The sequence below is a fragment of the Scardinius erythrophthalmus genome, assembly GCF_964197995.2.
Source record: "Scardinius erythrophthalmus genome assembly, chromosome: 18".
Taxonomy (NCBI): Eukaryota; Metazoa; Chordata; class Actinopteri; order Cypriniformes; family Leuciscidae; genus Scardinius; species Scardinius erythrophthalmus.
In genome coordinates, this window is record NC_138238.1 from 31,583,251 (window position 1) to 31,605,993 (window position 22,743).

The window sequence follows — 22,743 nt, forward strand, 5'->3', positions numbered from 1 at the left end:
ATATATATATATATATATATATATATATTAATTATTCAAATTAAATTGCCTTTAAAAAAGTATATATATATTGGTTTTTATACATTAAAATATATAGGCCCATCTGTCTTTACATTTTAGGAGGGGGTCTGTCGCAAAGTGATTAACGCATTTGGAGGGCCAAGGCATCTAAAAGTTTAAAAACACCTTTCAAACTTATTATTACGAGGGAAAGTTATTTGGCAACCCAGGGGGAGGAGATCTGAGAAGCCACACACTGATAACTGTATTCGACATTGGTCAGGCTCTTAAAATGTTGTTGAGAGGAAATCATTAAGATAAATGGGGGTTTGACTAGCTTTAGAGGAAGATATGACACATTCAGCGGACGTCGTCGATCGACAAGTAAAGGCGGAGGAATAAATCGATATTTGAACGAGATGTGGTTACGCGTGACTCCAACGTACGTTTATCGAGTGACTCCGTAACGGTTTTAATTTAACTTCTTAACTATTAGTAGCTGTGAAAATAATCACAAATGGCTTCTAGATCGGGTTTCCCCGTCAACCACAGTAACGTTACCCCAATAAACCCCAGCATGAACCTCATGAACCCGGGTCACAGCAGCGCAATGAGAATGTCAGCAATGCCACAGAATTCACCCTACAGAGGGATGGGCAGTACTCCGAACCAGTATCACCAAGTAAGTGAAGTAACCACTCTTTATTCGTTATCTGCGTTTAGCATCACGCCATAGCTTAAGTCTTCCCTTCTGTCTTAATTGAGGAAGAGTCATTTCATATGCATTTATTGGCACATTTATGACATGAAATATGTCAGAAAATAATCTACAATGATGCTTCTTTATAAAAATACAAAAAGAAAATGTTTAAAAATCATTCTAAGAGCGCTGAGGCCCATGAAGAATAAACATCTACTTCCGCATTTGAGTCCCACCATGAAGAAAACGCGCGTGCTTTACTTTGAATAAGTTACTTGCAAACATTAGACTTAAAACAAAAAAGTACCACGGTAATACTATTCCATTTTGTTATTCCATGGTAATAAGATTTTGTTTGGACATATATCATGGTAATGCCAAGGTGTTTGAACATGTAATTTTAATATTTTAATATTTATTGCGCGGTTGAGTAGGCTACCACACAAATGTCGTGTATGAATATGGTATTCATTATCTCATGATATGTATCAAAGTAAAGTTCAAAGCCATTTGATATCATCACTGTATCATGGCACCGCCACAGTATTTTTAGTAACACTTTGCAATAAGTTCACATTAGCCTAGTTAGTTAATGAATTAATTAAAATTAGCAATAAAGAGCAATGTGTAACAGTATTAATCTTTTTTAACATTTTAACAAAAAAACAACTGTTCATGTTAGCTCAAGTCCATTAAATAATGTTAATATATGCAACTTTTGATTTTAATAATGTATTAGTAAATGCTAAAATTAACTAAGGTTAATAAATGCTTAAGAATTATTTTTTATTGTTAGTTCATGTTAACTAATGTACTAATTTTAACAAATGGAACCTAATTGTGAAGTTTTAATGTATTTTGTAAGCTGCCTTTATAGGCCATCTTAGTCATGGAGTCCTACGTGAAGTTTTACTTTGGACAAACTTTACCTATAACACTTTGTGAGTGTTAAAAGTAGTAGCCTAATACTCAAATCCTGCAACCGTACCCACAGCGCCCAAGTATGCCACCTAGCCGAGGAATGCCAATGGGGGGCATGGGGTCTATGGGTTCCCCTCTACCTGGTCCGTCTTATAGTGGAGCCATGCCCATGCGACCTGGGATGCCTCAAGCCGCGATGGACCCCAACCGGAAGAGACTTCTTCAGCAGCAACAGCAGCAGTCCGGTGGTCTTATGGGTCAGAGAAGGGGGTTAGTACATTTAGTATCATTGCTTGTGCATGAATGCTAAGTTATTGTAGCATTCATGTCACTTCACAATTCTGTGTCTGGGTTATGGGCCTTATGAACAAAGGACAGTTTTATTTTTGGAGCCCCAAGAAAAGTTTGTTTTAGATGATGCCCAAATTACGAGGACACACACAACAAAAGAATGATGTGCATAAGTAAATCATTTATAATAAGTACGGCAATAGCTTGTTGGGTTAAATGTTCTGATTCTCAAATGGGACAAGAGGCTTTCAAAAAGTGCTGATATATTTCTCTGTGCGTGCTAGACAGGCTGTCAGTCAATGCAGTTACTAGAGTTCGACCGATAGTGGATTTTACCGATAATAACAACTAGGTTGGACCACGCTGGCTGATAATAACCGATTAATCATTCGATAGTTTTTCAAATGGAGACTGAATGAAAACAAACATAAAATATTGCTGAGCTTTATTACAAAAATTGAAAAACTGTACATATGTACTGTACTTTTTAAATATAAAAAAATATTAATTATACCTTGATCATTCATGTTAGTTCATAGTGCATTAACAATGTTAAGAGATAGGACTTTAAAATGTAAAAAATGTATTAGTAAATGTTTTAATTAATGATGAACAATACTTTTATTAACCTTAGTTAATGTTTCAAATGGACTCTTTTTGTAAAATGTTACTATTTCATAGCCTGGTTAAAACCAGACTATTCTCAGTAGTAACTGAGTTATGGTCTGGCAAAGCTTCATTAATAACTAATTTCCAAAGGGGCGTCACCAATGGACGTCGCTCAAATGCCTCTGGGCGCAATTGGATAGACCTAAAACCAATCAGAGCGATCGTCATCGTGTAAAGCCATATGCTGCGTCCCAATTCGCCTAAGTTACACTTCGCCATAAAAGTTTGTAGTCTTTTTGTGAAGAAAATGTATTTACTTTTGAATGTGTAGCAAAAAAGTAGGCAAGCTTTGGGACATACTACTTCGTCATCTTTATCGGACGGATCTGTCGCATGCATCCTGTCACTTAAACTTCTTGTTTAAACTCAAGGTTTAAACTCAATCATCTTGTCACAGTTAAAATCCTCTATTAAATCTAATTTAATTTCCTATCGTTTCGGAGAGAAATGTAGTAGCACGTTCATCTGCCAGTGGGTCTTTCATGGAGACTGTCCTCATGTGTTTGCAATTTGAACATAATAATGCATTTAAAAGTTGATGCGCTTCACCAACGGACGTCGCTCAAATTCCTCTGGGCGCAATTGGATAGACCTAAAACCAATCAGAGCGATCGTCATTGTGTAAAGCCCGCCCCAACGTTTCTGATTGGTGCCGCGATTTCAACGGATTAGAAATGGGCTTGAATGAGCTCTTTGCCAGACTACTTGCTCAGCAAATCTAAATTTGCCGGAAGTTGTCTGGGTTTTCCCAGGCTAACTAATCCAAACAGTCTTTAATCTTTAAATATCTTTACAAAAGCCATAGCATTGAAATTGGATACATGTATATTATATGTATACTTTCACACTTTATTCACCTCTATTTTTAAACACTTAAAGTCACCCTGGCCTGTAGTCAATCATTTTATCCCTTAAAACTCATCATTGAACACCAAAATGACATTTATTTTTCCTTGAAAAATATTTCTTCATGCCTTAAAATAGCTTGGATGTAACTCTACACCCTTGTCTCATTTAGTATATGCGATTCGATAAATATGCAGATTAGCCCCGCCTCCACTCACTCACTCCAGCTCAAAGATCCACTCGTTGACGACATGTTGACGTGATTGGTTACGATAAGGTCGAGGTAGTTTGTGACGTCAGAAAAACACCAGTGATTTCAAACCGTGTTTTTGAGTCTTTAGTTCACTGCAGTTTTAAGGAGAAAATACTCAGTAATGGTGTTGATATGAATTTACACATGGTTTGTCTTAAAGCATGTGAAATGAAAAGAATAGCAGAGTCCACACTGCAAATATAAAGATAATAGCACAGAGAAACGATATCATTGGAATCACATTCAGAAAGTTTTTTTTTTTTTTTTCAGCTGATGAACAATAAAAAAGATTGACAACCAATAAGAATCCGTTCTGCTTTGAGCTCGAGCATTTAAATCGGCAGATGACAAAACTGCAGTACATGCTTAAACAGAATATCGTCCACTGTTGTTGATGCTAATATGGTTATCTTTATAGTTATCGTTCTTGGTGTAAACGGGCCTTAATACTTTTAATTTGGCATGTAGTTGAGGAGAGGTATGCTATTACTAATACAAGCAGATGATTTTTTGGGGGGTTTTGAATGATAAAACCCCACAGACGTAAGGTGTGGTCACATTTATCGTTGCTCTGCAAAATTTTGTAGGCAAAATCCAGTCATTTCAATAGGAATCCATGCGATCAGAAGTTTTGCGGAAAGGCGAAAGAGTTCCCCATGCAGATTTCACTCATGTTTAACTTGGTCTGATGAATTAGTCACGTTGACCAACAGAAAAATGCTTAGGTTGAAAACGACTTCTGTGTGAGTGGTGCTTCATGCATTGCTGCAAATTTATGCATAAGAGACTCCTTATGAATCACATTCCTCTTTTATCTTGTTTATTGTTGTGTTATTAGCAGGCCCAACTGGAATTGTTGAAATTTTAGGGGGAAAAAAACTCTTTTTTTTTTTTTTTTTTTCATTTTGGGGCAGAATGGATTTAGGGTGCATTTAGTTCACACTTGTAGTTCAGTTCGCTTGGTTAGTTTGGCCCGGACCAAAAAAAAGTAGTCCTGTACCTGGTCCGCTTAGCGTTCACATTGGCATTTTTTCAACACTGAACCTAAAGATACCAGGCATAGGGATATGTTCACAACCTGATTGGTCGGCTTTTATGAAAACAATGCTGTGTGCTGGGCTAAATGCACTCGTTTTATGTGCGTAACCTACATGGTATTTTGACCAGCTGAGAACTTGTGAAGAGCTTATAAAATCTGTTAAGGAGTCAAAACAGCTGCAGGAATCCCTCCGTTACACACAAAGAAAGATCTGTTGCGAGGAGACGTGATTCTGATGCCTGTTCCGAACTGTAATCGCGACTATGTCAAGAAAAAAGAGATGTGCTTGAGCATTTTGTCCTTTTTTAGGGTCGCATCTTGTGACATCATGTCCCATTTTTGGTTTGTTTACATTTGGTCCTTGTTGCCTTCATATTTAATTCAAACTGCGCCAGAGTTCGTTTGAAAGTAAAGCGAGAGTTCGAGACCAATCTTTAAAGCGATCGCACCGGGATTCGTTTAATCAAACCAAACATTCCAAGTGTGAACACACCCTTAAAACTCTCTCATTTATTGCTGAAAGCATTATTACATTACATTTTATAAAAATATTTCTGCTGTTAAAGCTATTCAGCATTTGAGCTCGATCAGGACAGATTCATCGTTTTCAAATGTTTATCCAAAATAATGATTGTTTCACTGTAAAATTTATGAAGAAAAAGTTACGTTTGTTTGAGGATAATTATATGGCTTACACTTTAGATCTCCAGTGCTTTAAACTTTGCACTCTGTAATTGAAATAATATTTTAACATATGTTTGTGTTGAGTCATGTTCCTTACACATCTGCTCTACATTTTCAGGGTGAAGAGGCGTAAGATGGCTGACAAAGTGCTCCCACAGAGGGTGAGTTTAACCAGATTAGTGTCAATTTTTTCTTTTCTTTTTTGTGATGCTGAAGTGCATAGTTTCTCATGATTTTGGTTTTCCTCAGATCAGGGATCTGGTCCCAGAGTCTCAGGCTTACATGGACCTTCTGGCCTTTGAGAGAAAGCTGGATCAGACCATTGCACGCAAACGCATGGAGATACAGGAGGCCATCAAAAAGCCGATCACGGTAGATGTAACAGACTGGAGTAGCAATTCAGAGATGAATTCTTAGTTTAGCTAAGTTTAAGGGAAGCTCACACATTTACTCACCCTCATGTCATATCCAAACCTGTATGACAAAAGAAGATATTTTAAATAATGCTGGTAACCAACCTGTTTTGGTGACCTTCCATTTCTCAAAATATCTTCTTTTGTGTTCCACAGAATATTATAAAGGTTTAAAACGGCATCAAGGCGAGTAAATTATGACAGAACTAACCCTTTTTGCTTTAGCTTCGGAATCCACTGGCTACTAGACTTTTTTTTTCCTCTCTATGCCAATATGAAGAAATTAACCAAATTGTTTATGATCTCAATGCGCTTTGTTCTACTCATCCAGCAAAAACGCAAACTGAGGATCTACATTTCTAACACCTACACACCTGGCAAGCCAGAGGGAGAGGAGGCTGAAAGAGTGTCATCCTGGGAACTTCGAGTGGAAGGCAAACTCCTGGAGGATGTATGTAATGATTTTCACTATGTGTTCACTTGTTGGCACGTATGAACTCCAGGCAAGTTTGAGCAATCACGCAGTGGAGTCCATTTACAGTGTTTCATGACAAGCTACGGCTCTAGATACAATCTGACTTTGTCGCCCCTATCCTTAATTCTTTTTTATTTGGCAGTCTTGAGTCTCTTGGTCTGTTGGCCAGCTTAACTTCACTGGCTCATGTCCTCAGCTCACTCCTTCAAACCAGATGTGCTCTAAGCTGTTCCATGTTCCCAGACTTTTCAAGGAAAGGGAATTGAAACTTTAGTCCATTTTGTGAAATTAGTCCGTAAACGTCTAAGCATGTGTTTGCCAGCTAAAGACCTCTGGCTGTGCTGCTGCCACATGAAAAGAGGAAATTATTCTTTTTCTTTACTTTCTTCTGCCTGAGTTGTTTTAAGTTGTGTGGTACTGCAAGGGAGGGACAAGCAAGGCATTGCGCAAACACATACTGGCGCAATAGCTGTGTGAGCTGCTTCTAAAAAAAAATCCCTCCAGTGCGGTCAGCTCCAAACAATGCAGTATCAATCAATGGCATGAACACATTTTGTGTTCTCTCTCCCCTTTTCCCTACTTCTTTCTCTCTTTCTAACTCTCCTTAGCCTGGGAAACAGAAACGAAAGTTTTCATCCTTCTTTAAAAGCCTGGTCATTGAACTGGACAAAGAACTTTATGGCCCAGACAACCACTTGGTGGAGGTATGACATTATAGTGTTATTATAAAAATAATAATGCAATGAATAAATCCATTTAAATAATGATGACCTCATCAAACACAACATGCAGTAAATCCAGTCATTACATCTGTAGTCATATATTTTTCTGTGTGTCTTAGTGGCACAGAATGCCCACAACTCAGGAGACTGATGGATTTCAGGTGAAGAGACCAGGAGATGTGAATGTGAAATGTACTCTCCTTCTCATGCTAGACCACCAGGTATCACATACACATCTCACAAACACATACAATACCGGATTTTTAAATGTTTTTGAATAAAGTCTCTTACGCTCACCAAGGCTGTGTTTATTTGATGAAGACTGCAGTAAAACAATAATATTGTGACATATTTTTTTACAATTTAAAGGAACTTTTTTCTATTTTAATATATTTTAAAATTTAATTTCATTCTGTAATGGAAAAGCTGAGTTTTCAGCAGCCATTACTTGAGTCTTCATCGTCACATGATCCTTCAGAAATCATTCCAATATGCTTGATTTGGTTCTCAAATTTATCAGTTATTATTGGTGCTCAATTATTAATAATGGCTCTTATTATCAAAACAATATTGAAAAGTTTTTGCTGCTTAGTATTTTTGTGGCAACTCTTTTGTGGAATTTATTTATATGAAATAGAAATCTTTTGTAACATTATATGTCTTTACTGTCAGTTTTTTTATTATTGTACTTGCCTTTTGAATGGTAATACATTACAGTTCCCATACAAAAAAAAAACTGTTTAACATTGATAATAATAAGAAAATATTCTTAAGGAGCAAATTAGCATATTAGAATGATTTCTGAAGGATCGTGTGACTGAAGACTGGAGTAATGATGCTTAAAATTTCAGCTTTGCATTACAAGAGTATATTACGTTTTGAAATATATTCAAATAGAATAGAAATACAATATTATTTCTTATCAAAATAATTGCAGCCTGGGTTAACATAAGACACTTGTTTGAAAAATATTAATTAATTAATTATTCCAAACTTTTGACTGGCGGTGTGTGTATATATGTATTTTTTGATAGCCAGTTTTCATTCGTTTACATCACATTATCATTAAACAGAATTTTAATGTTGTGAATCATGCTACTACCACTTGCTAGTCAGAAGCAGGTGACGGTTTAGATACGCCCATGAATGCAAGATGCGGAATCATTATTTTTTTGGTACATTTTCTCTTAAGAGATATAATGAATGAATGTTCATTTTTAACTTCAATTTTTTTAATTTTAAAGTTTGTTTTGTGTACTTTTAAGAGAACGCTAGAATATAGCCTTCAAGCTCACAGACATGGACTAAAAGCCAAAAAACTTTTTCAAAATAAAATAAAACTTCAGACTATTCATGTCATAAGTTTGTTTGTTACAAAGTATATGGTTGCCTTTAATGGTTGTCTTTGTACTTGACGTAGCCTCCGCAGTATAAGCTGGATCCACGTCTGGCTCGACTGTTGGGAGTCCACACTCAGACCAGAGCCAGTATCATGCAAGCTTTGTGGCTCTACATTAAAAACAACAAGCTGCAAGACTGCCATGAGAAAGAGTACATTAACTGCAACCGATACTTCAGACAGGTACAAAAAAAAACGTTTTGCACTCCCTAGATTGTTCTCACAATTCTTTAATATCCAGGTTGCAACAAACCACTTACGCTAAGAAAGCTCTTTTTAAAATTTGACCCTTTTTAATTATAAATGAATTATCACTAAGGTTTTTTTCTTAACTAACAGGTTTTCTGCAGCCCCCTACAGAAGCTCAATCTAAAACACATTAGAACAGAAAAACTGCAGAAACCCTGGTATCTAAGCATTGCATTTGGCACTGTCTGCCACTGCTTTCACTTGCCTCTGAGCCATTGTTATTACTGGCACAGCTGTGTATTTGTTCACATCCTACCTAAATGATAGATAGCAATTTGTCTTTTTTCAAGAGAAAGAAATTTTCCACTTCTCCTGACCTGTCAACAGAGGTGTCCCCCAGGGCTCGGTTCTTGGCCCAATTATCTTTGTAGTCTATGTGCTTTTACTAAATCTGAATTGCTTGAAACCACTGTATTATTTTACTTGGTTGCATTTTCCCCTGTTAAGCTGATGACACTCAAATCTGCATTAGCTCCCGTGTTACTTATGTCCTTCCTCTCAATGTCAGATCTCTTTTCAAACTGTCCATGTATACAAAGAAAGAGAGACCCAAGCCAAATGTAAAGACTTGTTTATCATAGAGACTTGTTTGGGCCCACCTTGCAATGCCCCTGTCAACCATTCAGAAGACCTTAGCAACCATATAGAAACACCCTGCACAGTGGCAGGGAGCTTTGCAATAGGGAAGCGCCACTCTAATTGTCTTTAGAATTTAGTTTAGTACTTGATCTGAGATATACTGTATAGCATGCTTTGTGCAAAGACAACTATGGGATAGGTGCTTGACCAGGAACTCATTGGTTATAGACTGAGCCATGTGTCACTGAACTGCTATAATCCTGCAGATTTTTGGATGCCCCAGGATGAGATTTTCGGATATTCCCATGAAGCTCGCCAGCCTCCTTCAGCACCCTGACCCCATCGTCATCAATCATAACATCAGGTGTGTGCTTATGGTTTCTGGTCTGAATGTTCTCAGTAGTTACTTTACATACTCATTTGAAAAAGTTTTTTTTGTTTACTCTCTCGTTTTTCATTTTGTCAGTGTGGATCCCAATGATCAGAAAAAGACTGCATGCTTTGATATCGATGTTGAGGTGGACGACCCTCTGAAGGCTCAGATGACCAGCTTCCTGTCATCCACAACCAATCAGCAGGAGATTGCTACCCTGGAGATGAAGGTGTGTGTGCAAGGACGTAAATGACACCTTGTGTGAATTATTCTCCACTCATTATACGGTAAAGGGGCTATTTTTAACCAAACATTTCATTCTCCATAAGATCCATGAGACTATTGAATCCATCAACCAGTTGAAAACCCAGAGGGACTTCATGCTCAGCTTTAGTAACAACCCGCAGGATTTCATCCAGGACTGGCTCAAGTCTCAGAGCCGAGACCTCAAGGTATCCTCAGAGCTTGCACCATGATTTGGATTTCCCTCATTGGATTTGGTCATTCTGATATTTTTTCCCCATCCTTCATTTATGATGTTTTGTCTCGGTTTATGCAGTTAATGACGGACACTGTGGGTAATCCAGAGGAGGAGAGGAGAACTGAGTTTTATCACTCAAACTGGGTTACAGAAGCTGTTGGACGCTACATATTTTCAAAGGTGAGTGCTTAGTATTTCTTTCCATTACAAAACACATCAGATGCTATAGTACCTATAATACTATAAATAAATTATATCTATATTTTTATTTATTTGTTTGTTTTTCAGGTCCAGCAGAGGAGACAAGAATTGGAACAGGTACTAGGAATCAGACTCACTTAAGAAGATTCAGACTCCAGATCCAGTCATCCATGGAATTTGCTCAAATACAGATGAGAAAAAAGCCAATAGATGCACTTCATGTAGAAGTTTTGGGTGCTGGTATTGTTTGCTATATTGCACTGTCATAAACTTCTTGTCAGTTGCAGCATTTGCAGACTGTAAAACATCTGGTCACATCAAATTTCAAATGCTGTTACATTAACTGGAATTCTTCAGTGTGTATCTCCCTTTTTGAATTCAATCTCTGATTTTTGTTTTATATATTCTGAAAATGTAATATGAAAATAAGCCATTCAGTTCATTTTCTTCATGGTTCAGTTTTTTGACTTACACATCTTTACTTTTATTATATCATGTTAAATAGGGCTCTTTTTTGTATATTTTACAGTAAGATATACAGTAATGTAGCTAATTGGCTAAAACCCCTATAAGGTAACACATGCAACACAGCTTCTTGTTGTTCATCCTTTTTATAGGATGTTTATAGTTTAATAGTTAATTAATGACTATAGTTAATTAATTAATTAGGAATTGCCAAACTCGGTCTACATTCGCCATTTTGTTTCTGAAATGTTTGAATTCTGACCGCAAAGACTTCTGTTTTCACAAATGAATTGCACAATTTTTGAGTCAGGATGCAGTTATTTGTAATAAGGTTGACTAGTAATGAAAACGCAATGTTTTTCTTCTTTCGATATTGTGGATTTTTTCATTTGGTCTCTCAGGAAAATATGTGCTGCACTGCGTTCAAGAGCCATCTTTTTGTGTTTCCACCCCCAACGAGAACTCCAGCACATTTGGTTGTCCAGCTGGTTTAGCTCAGTATACCAGACTTTCTATGTTCATCTCGTTAGTGTTTACTTTTTTTTTTTTAAATGATTGCCAGTACATGTTCTTATTTAGTGTTCAAAAGTCTGCTGAAGTGGTAGAGACCGTACTGCAGTGACTGAATTTGTGAACAATTGTGTGCTAACCATCAGCATATTCTTTATTTTCAGGTATTCAAAGTCATATTTTTAGAGTAGCTTAGTTCAGTGTGTACTTCTACATTCCAAACAGCTGATGGAAATGTTCTGTTTAAGTGGGTTTTAATACGTGATCGTTCATTTTGGTGGTGTTGTCATTTGTGGTAAGTATTGACAGCAAGTTGAATTTTCAATTAAGGAATATAACAGGTTCAACATTTGTGACATGCTGCTGATTACCACAGAAAATCGTTTTTGACTTTCCAGTTTATAAAGTGGTTAAAAAAACGAAATGAAATTCTGACTGTCTTTTTAAATGCATCTCTGAGGGACGAGTTGAAACGATTTTGTTATAATTGACAGCGTGCCACAGATGTTGTCGATAGAGCTGAAATGAATGTTCCTTTCGATGGTTTCATTTTGTTAATAGCTTTGTTAATAGTTATTCAGACAGTATTAATGCTGATCTGAAATGCCACAAGCTCTTGTACTTTTGATCTACATGTGAGTGGTCCTCAATGCAGTACAAAAGATCCGGGGGGAGGAGTCGGATCCAGATCCAACTCCTCCCACCTTACATACCTAAACCTACCCAACTCCACCCCCTGATCCCTAGACCCACCCCTAAACCTACCAATCTCCACCCCTTATATGAGATCCGACTCCTCCCCCCGGATCTTTTGTACTGCATTGAGGTGCTACTGCCTTTTTGTGCAAGTGCCAACTAAGTTCTTACAACGCAAGTTCTGTTTTATATTTTTTTATCAATCAAATGCTTATCTTTTGTACTTTTTTACTGGGAAATTGGAATATTTTAAACAATAAAGTTCTTTCCATAAAAGGGAATTCACATGTGACTGAGCATAATATGCATATGTTGTAATCAAAAATACAATGTCTGAAAAAAAGACATTGTGTTTAATCAACCTTGATGGAATATTAAATGTTAGCATTAGATTAAATATTTATGCAGAAGTAAGAAAATCAGGTATGTCGGTCTGGACTAGAGGGTAGATTGTTTGTTAGACAAAGCCAAACACCAGTCATGTTGATGCATGTAGTGTTTGATGTCCTGGTTAGTCTGGTAATACCGGTCTTCTATACAGTTGGGTTTTTTTTTTTTTACAAAACTTTTCACACAGTTCTCCTAACCAACTTTCAGCTTGGCACAAAATGCATTAAATCTACCAAAACACTTCATACATGTCTCAAATCAACTCATTCTTCCATAACACTAGCAAAAGTTTTCACCTAACAAACACACATTGTCACTCATAAAACTACCTTAAAAAAAAAAAACTAAAGCAGCATTATACAATTCTCTTGTAAGATTTTTTTTTTTTTTTTTTTTTTTTACAAAACTAGCAGTTGTTTTCAGCTACACCTAATTATTTTGATAGTATTTATTTTTTTAGATTCATAATATATTTCAATATGGTTTTATTACTGTAGAAATGTAACAAATTCCTGTCTTAATCATTTTGGTTTTATGTGTTAGGTTTTTAACTTAAGTTTAACAAATTTGAAAAGAGTATGTAAACATGTGCAAACTGACCTGTAGGTATATTGTTGGTGGAGTTTGTCTAAATAAGACATTTATTCATGTAATTTGAAAGATGTAGGCCTAGTAAGTTCATGCATTTTGTCCCAAAGTAATGATGATGTTGTGCCCTCTGTGTGAAGACTTTTGAAAAAGTGGCCTAAATATTGAGAAATGTGCCCTGGTGATTGTAAAAAAAAAATATTATATGAATAAATAAAGCTCATCTGTCCTACAGACTTGTAGAGTTCCCTTTTTCGCTACTGTTTTGGGGCTGCTAAACTTGTACAAAGAACGATGGAGACTGGGGATGAGAGGGCTTCAGCAAACATACTGTACAAAAGCAAGAGCAATTATAGGTTCGAACAGTCACGTTATTCATTAAAGCTATTACAATGCAAACGGTAAATAAGGGGGGTTACATTTTTCTGTCCACACCGTTACCGTGGTTTCTCCAGCCTGTCGGTGGCGCTAGAGATCGCCTCCTTCACTGCATCTTGCCCGAGGAAAACAAAGCGGAAAAACGCCGCTGACGAACGGAAGTTTGTATATTCAAGATGGCGTTGGACGGGGTTGACCAAGTAAGTGTTATTTATGTGTTAAATCTTCGAATATGAACAGTATGGTTGGCTGTCGGTTAGCATCACATATTTCATAGATGGAATCTGTTGTAACTGTAGTGTTTTGAAATATAAGTTGAAATGGCTGAATTTAACGCGTCAGCTCCGAATGAAACAGAGTTTGCTGTCTCATTGTCACTGACTGGACTGATCATAACATGGCATAACTGGATATATTACATGACAAATAATAAATGTTTCGTATTTACTTGCAAAATCACTGATAATAGCAACAGAGATCTTTCATGTCTAATAATAAAATTGTAAATCTCTGATTACACTTAAGAAATATTATATCTTCTTTGATCATGAAATCATAACGTGAGAAATTTCTCGTTATACTTCATAACATGGTAAATGTGGCATTTCAAGAAAACCTCATGAATCATCACTTAATTCCACCTGACACTATTGACCATTAATAACCTGACTGTATGTGTTATTGATATTATTGTTAATAATTTTTTGCAGATGGATATTGAGGAGAGTAAAGGAGGCTCTGGTCTCCGACAGTATTACCTGTCTAAAATCGAGGAGCTTCAGGTGAGAATAGTCATGAAATATTGTAGTTTGGTTGACACACAATTTATTCTGTAGATATTAAGAACCATTGTCAAAAAGTTTTATTTACAATTACATGAAATTTTTGTATCAATTATTTGGTTTAAATGTATATTAAATGCAGTTTACATTAAAAGTGACTTTGATTCACTTGCATCTAAATGTAAATTCATCATTACTTTTATTGTTTTTGAAATATGGTTAAAGTGTACTGCTGGATGTAATGACAAATATTTTATGCCAAACTAAAATACACTTTAATGTCATTTCTGTTTAAACTTGTGTGTAATGTATTTAAATATATACACTTTTGTATTGATGAAGTTGCAATTTACAACACTTAAAATATATTAACTCAAAATGCAATATCAAAATACATGCTTCAGTTAAAAGTATAATCTAGTACTTTTACATGCGCTTTAGTGTGCAAGTCAGCACATCAAAATAAGTGTACTTATTTAAGTACACTTAAATTGCTTTTTATTTTGTTAAAGGTCCCGTTCTTCGTGATCCCATGTTTCAAACTTTAGTTAGTGTGAAATGTTGTTGTTAGAGTATAAATAATATCTGTAAAATTATAAAGCTCAAAGTTCAATGCCAAGCAAGATATTTTATTTAACAGAAGTTGACTACATCGAACGGCCCGTTTGGACTACATCCCTCTACTTCCTTCTTTAATGACGTCACTAGAACCGTTTTTTGACTAACCTCCGCCCACAGGAATGTTTACTCAGCTCTTACGGTGATTTTCTGAAGTAAAACTGACACTTCATCTTTTGTGTGATGTACAATAAACTTTATTAAACTCATCAGTATGTTTCATCATCATTCAGACAGCAGACTTGTAGGCTATTAATAAATAATGGATACATACAAGCAGATGACAAATACGTTATAATAACCGTAATTAAACTACTAAACTATACCTGTTTCATCTCTATACAGCACTCTGACTCTGTAGGCATTATTGTCCGACTCGAAATGAACACCGTTACTGAGAGTTTCTGACATTATCATCATTCCGTGAGATGAAATTGTCCTGAGAGACTGAGCGTGAGCTCATTAAGCTCCGCCCCCTGGGTCGTCCAGCAGCAGCTTATTTGCATTTAAAGGGCACACACTAAAACAGCGCGTTTTTCTGAGCCCCAAAAAATTACAATTTAAACATGCTGTAAAAAATGATCTGTTGGGTATTTTGAGCTGAAACTTCACATACACACTCTGGGGACATCAGAGACTTATTTTACATCTTGTGAAAAGGGGCATAATACAGGACCTTTAATATTATATTATCTGCAAGTTCAGTTTTAAAAAAATATACTTCACTACAAGTGCACATTCAATACAATCAAGTGCACTTCTTTTTCACAAAGGTAATTTGTGTCTAAATGTCCTTGTCTCTTTACTCAGTTGACAGTGAATGATAAAAGCCAAAATCTCAGACGTCTGCAGGCTCAAAGGAACGAGTTAAATGCCAAGGGTAAAGCTCTTTCAACCAACTTTATGAATGTCATTTTTGGTGTTCAGATGCATATGCCAAATAGCTTGTGCTATAAATATCATCAGTATGACATGACAGGATTTGTTTTGCTCTGTTTCCTTTAGTGCGTCTCCTGCGTGAGGAGCTTCAGTTACTGCAGGAGCAGGGCTCTTATGTTGGAGAGGTGGTGAGAGCCATGGACAAGAAGAAAGTGCTGGTCAAGGTTTGACAGCCATTTTTTTCTGCTTTTCTCATGAGCACGATCAGTGCTGAGATTGTTTATTCATGTATGTTTATGCTTTGTTTTTAGGTGCATCCTGAAGGAAAGTTTGTGGTGGATGTGGATAAGAACATTGATATTAATGATGTAAGTGTTTTGTTTGGGTTTTACAAAGGCTGAACTTTCCATAATGATTGTTCTCATTTGAGAAATGTATTTTTACAATTCATCAGAATGATTGCACTTTCACATACGAGCAATTCAAGAGAACAAACTCATACACAGGGTTTATTTTACCTCATAAAGTTACCTAGTTTACATCATATACATCAACACACCTCTACATTATAAAAGCTGGTAAAATGTCAAGAAGCTTCTCTCAAAAGTTTAGTTATTAATTCCAATAATTCTGAATTATATTAATCACTTTCTATTCAAACAAACAAAACATTGCACTGTGGCACAGAGGTTGAGTAAGTGAGAAATTTATTCAGCAACCACAATCGAGATTTATGTTTGGAACAACGACACCTGCCCTCAAACATTGTAGTTGTAGCTGAGCCCTGGAAGAGTTTGGTTTGTGTTGTCGACATGTCTAGAAGACACTATTTTCAGCACTGCAACTTCACTTTGCATGCTCTTCAAAAGGATGAAGACTTACGCTGGATTTGATACGGAAATACCAACAGCATCGTTCCTATTCGTATCACTGACACTGTGTATCAAGTGCTGATGAAGCCTCTGGTGCTGAAATTCAGATATGGTAATGTAGGCGTTTCGTTTCAGACACACGCAGTTAGTAGACCAATCACAACAGACTGGGCCGTCTGACCAATCAGAGCAGACTAGGCTCTTGGAAAGGAGGGGTTTAGAGAGACTTAAACTTTGAGCAAACTGTTTTCAGACTCTTTGAGAAATGAGGTGATGCTGCAGTGTTTATTATGAGAATTAAATTAATATGAGAATTATTTTACCTCGGGTGCATGTAAATCTATTGTAGGAGACCTCCAAAACAAAATTAGGGACCTTTTTTAACAGCATAATAGGGGCACTTTAAAAGAACTGTTTTCTATTTTAATATTTTTACATTATTTATTCTATATTAAATATTGCAGCATCGTTACTCCAGCCTTCAGTGTCATATGATTCTTCAGAAATCATTTTGATATGCAGATTTTTTGCTCAAGAAACATCTCTTATTATCATTGTTTGAAAACAGTTGTGCTGCTAACATAAGAGACTTCTTTTAAACAAAAAAAATAAAAAAGCATAATTATTTGAAACTTTTGACCGGTAGTGTACATATTTGTTGTATTTTCAGATCATCAGTGCTATTTAAATTTTTTTGCACCGCAGAGAGATAACCTCAGAAAACTAAGTAAAGCTCTGGGCAGAAAATGCATCTAATTAAGAGAAAATCTCCAATGGGAGGGTTTAAACTCTTGGCATCTGGCAACCCCAAGCAGGAAAATGTCATATGGAGAAATAAAGGTTTTCAGGATAACTAAACAGCGGACAATTATGCTTGCTTAATTATAAGAAGCGGAAATCGTGATGGCGATGAAGTGCCAATCAATCAGCCCTAGGTTTTAAAGTCATGAATGATACCTCAGAACTTGAGATGTACTACTACTTTTTCTAGCTGATCCGGAATATGGTATTCGTCATGAGGGTCATTAAACGGAAAAAAAGAAAATATAAAAAATCTGACTGATTACTGGTTTGTATTAACTTGTGAACTTGTTTTATATTAACGTTTATAGTACATTAATTTCTAATATCCACCAGGTAACTCCAAATTGCCGTGTAGCACTTCGTAATGACAGTTACACGCTTCACAAAATCCTGCCAAACAAAGTGGACCCACTCGTCTCTCTGATGATGGTGGAAAAAGTGCCAGATTCGACGTACGAGATGATCGGAGGGCTGGACAAACAAATTAAAGAGATCAAGGAAGTGATTGAGCTTCCAGTCAAGCACCCAGAATTGTTTGAGGCTCTTGGAATTGCACAGCCTAAGGCAAGTGATAGCATTACACATTCTTATCAGGTCAAACATGTCATGTAAAAAATGCTACTGGTCTGTTGGGTAGCCGTACCTGCTTCATAATTTGTAATGTGTGTGTGTGTTGGTCTGCAGGGTGTGCTGCTGTATGGACCTCCTGGCACAGGAAAGACCCTGTTAGCCCGAGCCGTGGCCCACCACACCGACTGCACCTTCATCAGGGTGTCTGGATCAGAGCTGGTGCAGAAATTCATAGGAGAAGGTTGGTTGGCTTCCAGACAAATTAAAATCATGTTACAAGGCTTGATGGGTTTTTTTTTTTTTTTTTTTCAAAACGGACATGTGCACCTGAGTTGGAAAATTTAGGATCTCATTAAAAAACTCCTCAAACTGAACAAAAATGTATCAAATAATGTGTTTTTCCTTAAAGGTATACAAGGTGACATTTACATGATTTAAATTAAAATGATTTATTAGAATACAAAAAGTACACTAGGTTTTTAAATATTCATGCTTCAAATTATATTTAATAATTCTGTAAATATTTATAGCCCTACTTTAATCTGTATAAACTGTGTGTGTATATATATACACACACACACATATATACAAATGTATATATACTGTGTATATTTATAAAAGAGGACAAAAAGTTGAGGGCAGTAATATACTCACTTGTAATACCATCTACAAAAAATTTCATTATTAACACCATAAAGTAAACATTGTCATAATTCATAAACTGTAAATCAATCGTTTAGCATTAATTGCGAACTGCTCTGAAACTTCGAGCCTCTAGAACTTACGAAAGCTTCCTGTTTTTACTTTGAACATGCAGCGCTCGCATTTATTGAATTAAATCTTTTTCTTTTTTTTTTTGTTTAATAGTCACATTAGGCTGTATCGTCATTTTAAAGTTACACTATTTAAGATATTTAATACTTTATGACCTCAAATTATTTTTTTAAAAACACATCAAATTTTTGTCGCAAATGCGAGTGAAGTGTTTGCACCATCGATCACTATGACTTTCTTCTGTTAGAAGAATGCTCTCGCTGCTATTTTCCTTATAATAAATATATTGACCAGGGGCTGTCAAGCTCCAAAAAGAACTAACACACACCATTAATCTATAATCAAGACAAATCTGCTGTATTCCAAGTTTTCTGAAGCCATCTGATAGCTCTGAAATAGGAAAATAAGCTGGATTTATTGTCCTAATTTGACTCCACGTATTCTCTGTGTTGTCAGGAGCTCGTATGGTGCGTGAGCTGTTCGTCATGGCCAGGGAGCATGCGCCCTCTATCATCTTCATGGATGAGATCGACTCCATCGGCTCTTCTCGGCTGGAGGGCGGATCAGGAGGAGACAGTGAGGTGCAGAGAACTATGCTGGAGCTCCTCAACCAGCTGGACGGATTCGAGGCCACCAAGAACATCAAGGTGAGAAGCAAACATCTGTAAACTGTGTGCTGATATATCAAACAAATTTGAATACTATTATTATTATATAATTTTGCAGGTGGAATAGCAGAATCCAGTCATAAAAATGGAATTCAAAGTATAATGCTGAAAGGCATAGAATTTGTCACATTTTGGTTGCATAAAGTAGGGCCTGTAAGCTTGTGTAGGGCTGTAGTGCCTATGAATATTAAAGTGCAAAAAGATTGCTATTTAAATCGGAAGTCTGCATATTTTGCGTGTGAATGAGTGGCGTGGTTTCATCCACTACATTACTCGTGTCTTTAGCTGCTCACATGCCGGAGTACTAAATACATTTGTTTGCAGCACCACAGACTCATTGAGCTGCCTTTCCAATCATCACCACCAGGGGTGCTGTGACCAAACTTACACCTATGCCATTGCTATGCTTTGCTCCTGCTGTGTTTTTATCATTTTTCTATAAGAAATTTATGAATTTACAAAATATTTTCTTGTTTCCCTCAGGTTATCATGGCAACAAACCGTATTGATATTCTAGACTCTGCACTTCTTCGACCAGGCCGCATTGACCGGAAGATTGAATTTCCCCCTCCCAATGAAGCGGTAAGCTGGGATTGTTACATATTTTTAAATTTTCTCTATCATCTTGATTAGGACTGTCACGATTCCTCTATTTAATTTGAGTACTTGATTTAAAAAAATGCTTGATTCAATTTACCCTTGTCGAGTAACCGGCAAAATACTAGAAGTGGCGCATTCCACGAATGAGAAACCATGAACCGCATTATTAGACTGCATGAAATATTAAAACCATTTAAAAACCATACTACAGCATAGATAATGCTACTGAGAATTCACAAAGACTCTGAATCAATGAAATAAATATATGCCCTGCGGGTTTAATATATGCGCTTTAATTATTTACATGCATGTAGGTCACGTGCATCTCAGAGCAGCTCCGTTGACAGTAAATGCTCTCAGTAAAATCCATCTCTGCATATACTGTGAGTTTGGCTTGCTTCTGGGAATGCAGCGTGCGCCATTTGATCAGATTTGTAACATAAATCATTTATAAACCTATTCCAACACAGGAGAATACATAAGTATGTTTCTAAATATCTGTTCATCGCGATTTCAAAATAAAAGTTTATACCCTCGCTCTGAGTTTGCATGTTTTGATGTCCACATATTCTTGTTAAAGATATTACAGTGGCTGTAGCATTTCTACCGTAAAGAAGTGGATAAATATTACAGATAAAGAACTAAATGTCGTTTGGCCAATACTAAACAAGGATTTGATCTGCTGTTGTTTGCATTGGTCTATTTTCATTACCACAAAAAGAAATCTGATTAATGGCCAAAATAATCGACCGATTCCGATTACCAAAATAATCTTTAGTGATAGCCCTAATCTTGATTCTGAAATACGGATGCTTCTGACATTCTTGTGATGTGTGACTCTCTAATATTGACGGCATAAATACTAGTAGCCTCATAGCGTTATTTTGTTCTCTGCAGGCCCGTTTGGACATTTTGAAGATCCACTCCCGTAAAATGAACCTGACACGTGGTATTAACCTGCGTAAGATTGCTGAGCTGATGCCAGGAGCGTCTGGTGCTGAGGTCAAGGTGAGGTCACAGGATCAGTTCCAGGCATTTATGGGCATCTATGTGGCACTTATTCAGGAGAAGCAGTGCTGAAAATCAGTTTTTATCTGTGCTTATCTGACAGGGTGTCTGCACAGAGGCAGGGATGTACGCCCTGAGAGAGAGGAGAGTCCACGTTACCCAAGAGGATTTTGAAATGGCAGTGGCAAAGGTACTGAAAACATTTAGTTTTTTTCCAATTTGTGCTTTAGTACAAATAATATTTTAACCTGCCAATCCTAATATTAGAACCATTTGTTTTCATGGATATCTCTTAATTTATAATGTACTATATTTTCACAGGTGATGCAGAAAGACAGTGAGAAAAACATGTCCATCAAGAAACTCTGGAAGTAAACATTAGACTCTATAATCTACAGGTTTTTTTTTTGTCTTTAAGTTGCTTTATTGTCATCACCCAAATGTATTAAAAAATAAATTGTTTCTCACTTAGCATGATCGTTTTTTCTTTCCACTTTGTAGAAATGCATTTACAATGTTGATTGTCCCATAGACCTCAATTGCAGCTTGTTTTTGCCACAGGATAAAAAAGCTAATTTCAATTTTTTTCTCACAATTCTGACTTTCTTTCTCACAACTGAGTTCATAACTCACAATTGAACTGAAATGAATGGAAATTGTGAGCTATAAACTCGCAACTGAAATAAAGTCCAAACTAGCAATTGTAAGAAATAGTCAGAATTGTGAGAAAAAAAATCACAATTACCTTTTTTATATTGTGGCCGACACAAGATCTCCACTGTAAGTACAGAACTCAATTTAAGACAAAGATGAAGGGCAAGCTTTAAAGTCCCCCTGTAGTCAAAAATTGAATTGCTTAAAACTCATCTTTGATCACCAAAATGACATATTTAAAAAAAATTCCTTGAAAAATAAAAGAAAAAGTCATGCCTCAAAATAGCTTGAATGCAACTCTTCACCCTTGCCTCATTTAGTTTATGTGGTTCTATGAATATGCAAATGAGCCCCGCCTCCACTCACACCAGCTCAGAGATCCACTCACTGACGATCACACTGACCCGATTGGTTACAAGGTTGTTTGTGACGTCAGAAACAGCTTAGAACTGATCTGTCTTTGGTTCACTGCAGTTTTAAGGACAAAATGCTCAGCAATGGTGTTGACATTCGCATTTTCAAAACACCACAGACATATAAACAACATTAAAAGCTTGATTTTCACCACAGAGGGACTTTAAAACTGTTTCATGTTTATGAATCTGATGCTGAGTGATATTTTATTTCAACATTGGTTCACTCTGCTATGTCTGGGACGTTGTTTTTGGAGTGATGCGTTTACTGGCTTTCACGTTAAAGCATCAAATGCATTATTTATCAAAGGAGAGGAGACTTTAAATTTACAAGAGGTAAAGGTTCTCTTTCACTTAAAGGAACACTCCGACTTTTTGGGACTTTAGCTTATTCACAGTATCCCCCAGAGTTAGATAAGTCCATACATACCTTTTTCATTTCTGTGCGTTCTGTAAGTGTTATTTGACGCACCCACCGCTAGCCAAGCTTAGCACAAAGACTGGATGTAAATGGATAAGGTAGCATACTAATCCCAATAAGTGACAAAATAATGCAAACATTTTCCTATTTACATGTTGTGATCTGTATAGTCACAGCGTGTACAAATAACAAGGCTATATGAGACAGAGACCATTTTTAATCGTATAAATACTGGGAACTATATTCTCACTAGGCGTAGGAGCACAGCAACTTATCCAGAACCATATAGTTTTGAGCCAGAATACACAGACGAGGAGTTACAAACTTTGGAAGCTGTAAGACAAGATACAGCGAACAC

At 36.5% G+C, this 22,743-nt stretch overlaps 2 protein-coding genes across 3 annotated transcripts; both read left to right on the forward strand.

The window, feature by feature from the left end:
- The first annotated feature begins 251 nt into the window (after positions 1–251).
- On the forward strand, positions 252–12,245 carry smarcd2 (SWI/SNF related BAF chromatin remodeling complex subunit D2). Of its 2 annotated transcripts, XM_081393102.1 has the most exons (13): positions 252–682; positions 1,695–1,891; positions 5,522–5,564; positions 5,653–5,775; positions 6,148–6,267; positions 6,900–6,995; positions 7,133–7,234; positions 8,434–8,595; positions 9,507–9,604; positions 9,707–9,842; positions 9,943–10,065; positions 10,173–10,274; positions 10,383–12,245. In XM_081393102.1, the coding sequence occupies exons 1-13, from the start codon at positions 518–520 to the stop codon at positions 10,434–10,436; spliced, it is 1,521 nt and encodes a 506-aa protein (XP_081249228.1). In that variant the 5' UTR covers positions 252–517; the 3' UTR covers positions 10,437–12,245. The 2 variants fall into 2 exon arrangements, with proteins under 2 accessions (XP_081249228.1, XP_081249227.1); XM_081393101.1 differs by having other exon boundaries at positions 286–682; positions 9,507–9,842; positions 10,383–11,129.
- A 1,132-nt stretch (positions 12,246–13,377) lies between these two features.
- On the forward strand, positions 13,378–21,369 carry psmc5 (proteasome 26S subunit, ATPase 5). The gene is made up of 12 exons (XM_081392083.1): positions 13,378–13,522; positions 14,033–14,104; positions 15,533–15,602; positions 15,728–15,825; positions 15,913–15,969; positions 17,611–17,841; positions 17,962–18,088; positions 19,078–19,268; positions 19,773–19,871; positions 20,787–20,897; positions 21,001–21,087; positions 21,219–21,369. The coding sequence occupies exons 1-12, from the start codon at positions 13,499–13,501 to the stop codon at positions 21,270–21,272; spliced, it is 1,221 nt and encodes a 406-aa protein (XP_081248209.1). The 5' UTR covers positions 13,378–13,498; the 3' UTR covers positions 21,273–21,369.
- Positions 21,370–22,743: the final 1,374 nt, after the last annotated feature.

Excerpts from the sequence above, each read along its gene's own strand:
- psmc5 (XM_081392083.1), top strand. The coding sequence starts at position 13,499 with ATGGCGTTGGACGGGGTTGACCAA. Across the intron at positions 18,089-19,077 it reads GCAGAAATTCATAGGAGAAG|GAGCTCGTATGGTGCGTGAG; the intron begins GTTGGTTGGCTT and ends CTGTGTTGTCAG. Across the intron at positions 19,872-20,786 it reads TTCCCCCTCCCAATGAAGCG|GCCCGTTTGGACATTTTGAA; the intron begins GTAAGCTGGGAT and ends TGTTCTCTGCAG.
- smarcd2 (XM_081393101.1), top strand. The coding sequence starts at position 518 with ATGGCTTCTAGATCGGGTTTCCCCGTCAACCACAGTAACGTTACCCCA. Across the intron at positions 1,892-5,521 it reads CTTATGGGTCAGAGAAGGGG|GGTGAAGAGGCGTAAGATGG; the intron begins GTTAGTACATTT and ends CTACATTTTCAG. Across the intron at positions 6,996-7,132 it reads CAGACAACCACTTGGTGGAG|TGGCACAGAATGCCCACAAC; the intron begins GTATGACATTAT and ends TGTGTGTCTTAG.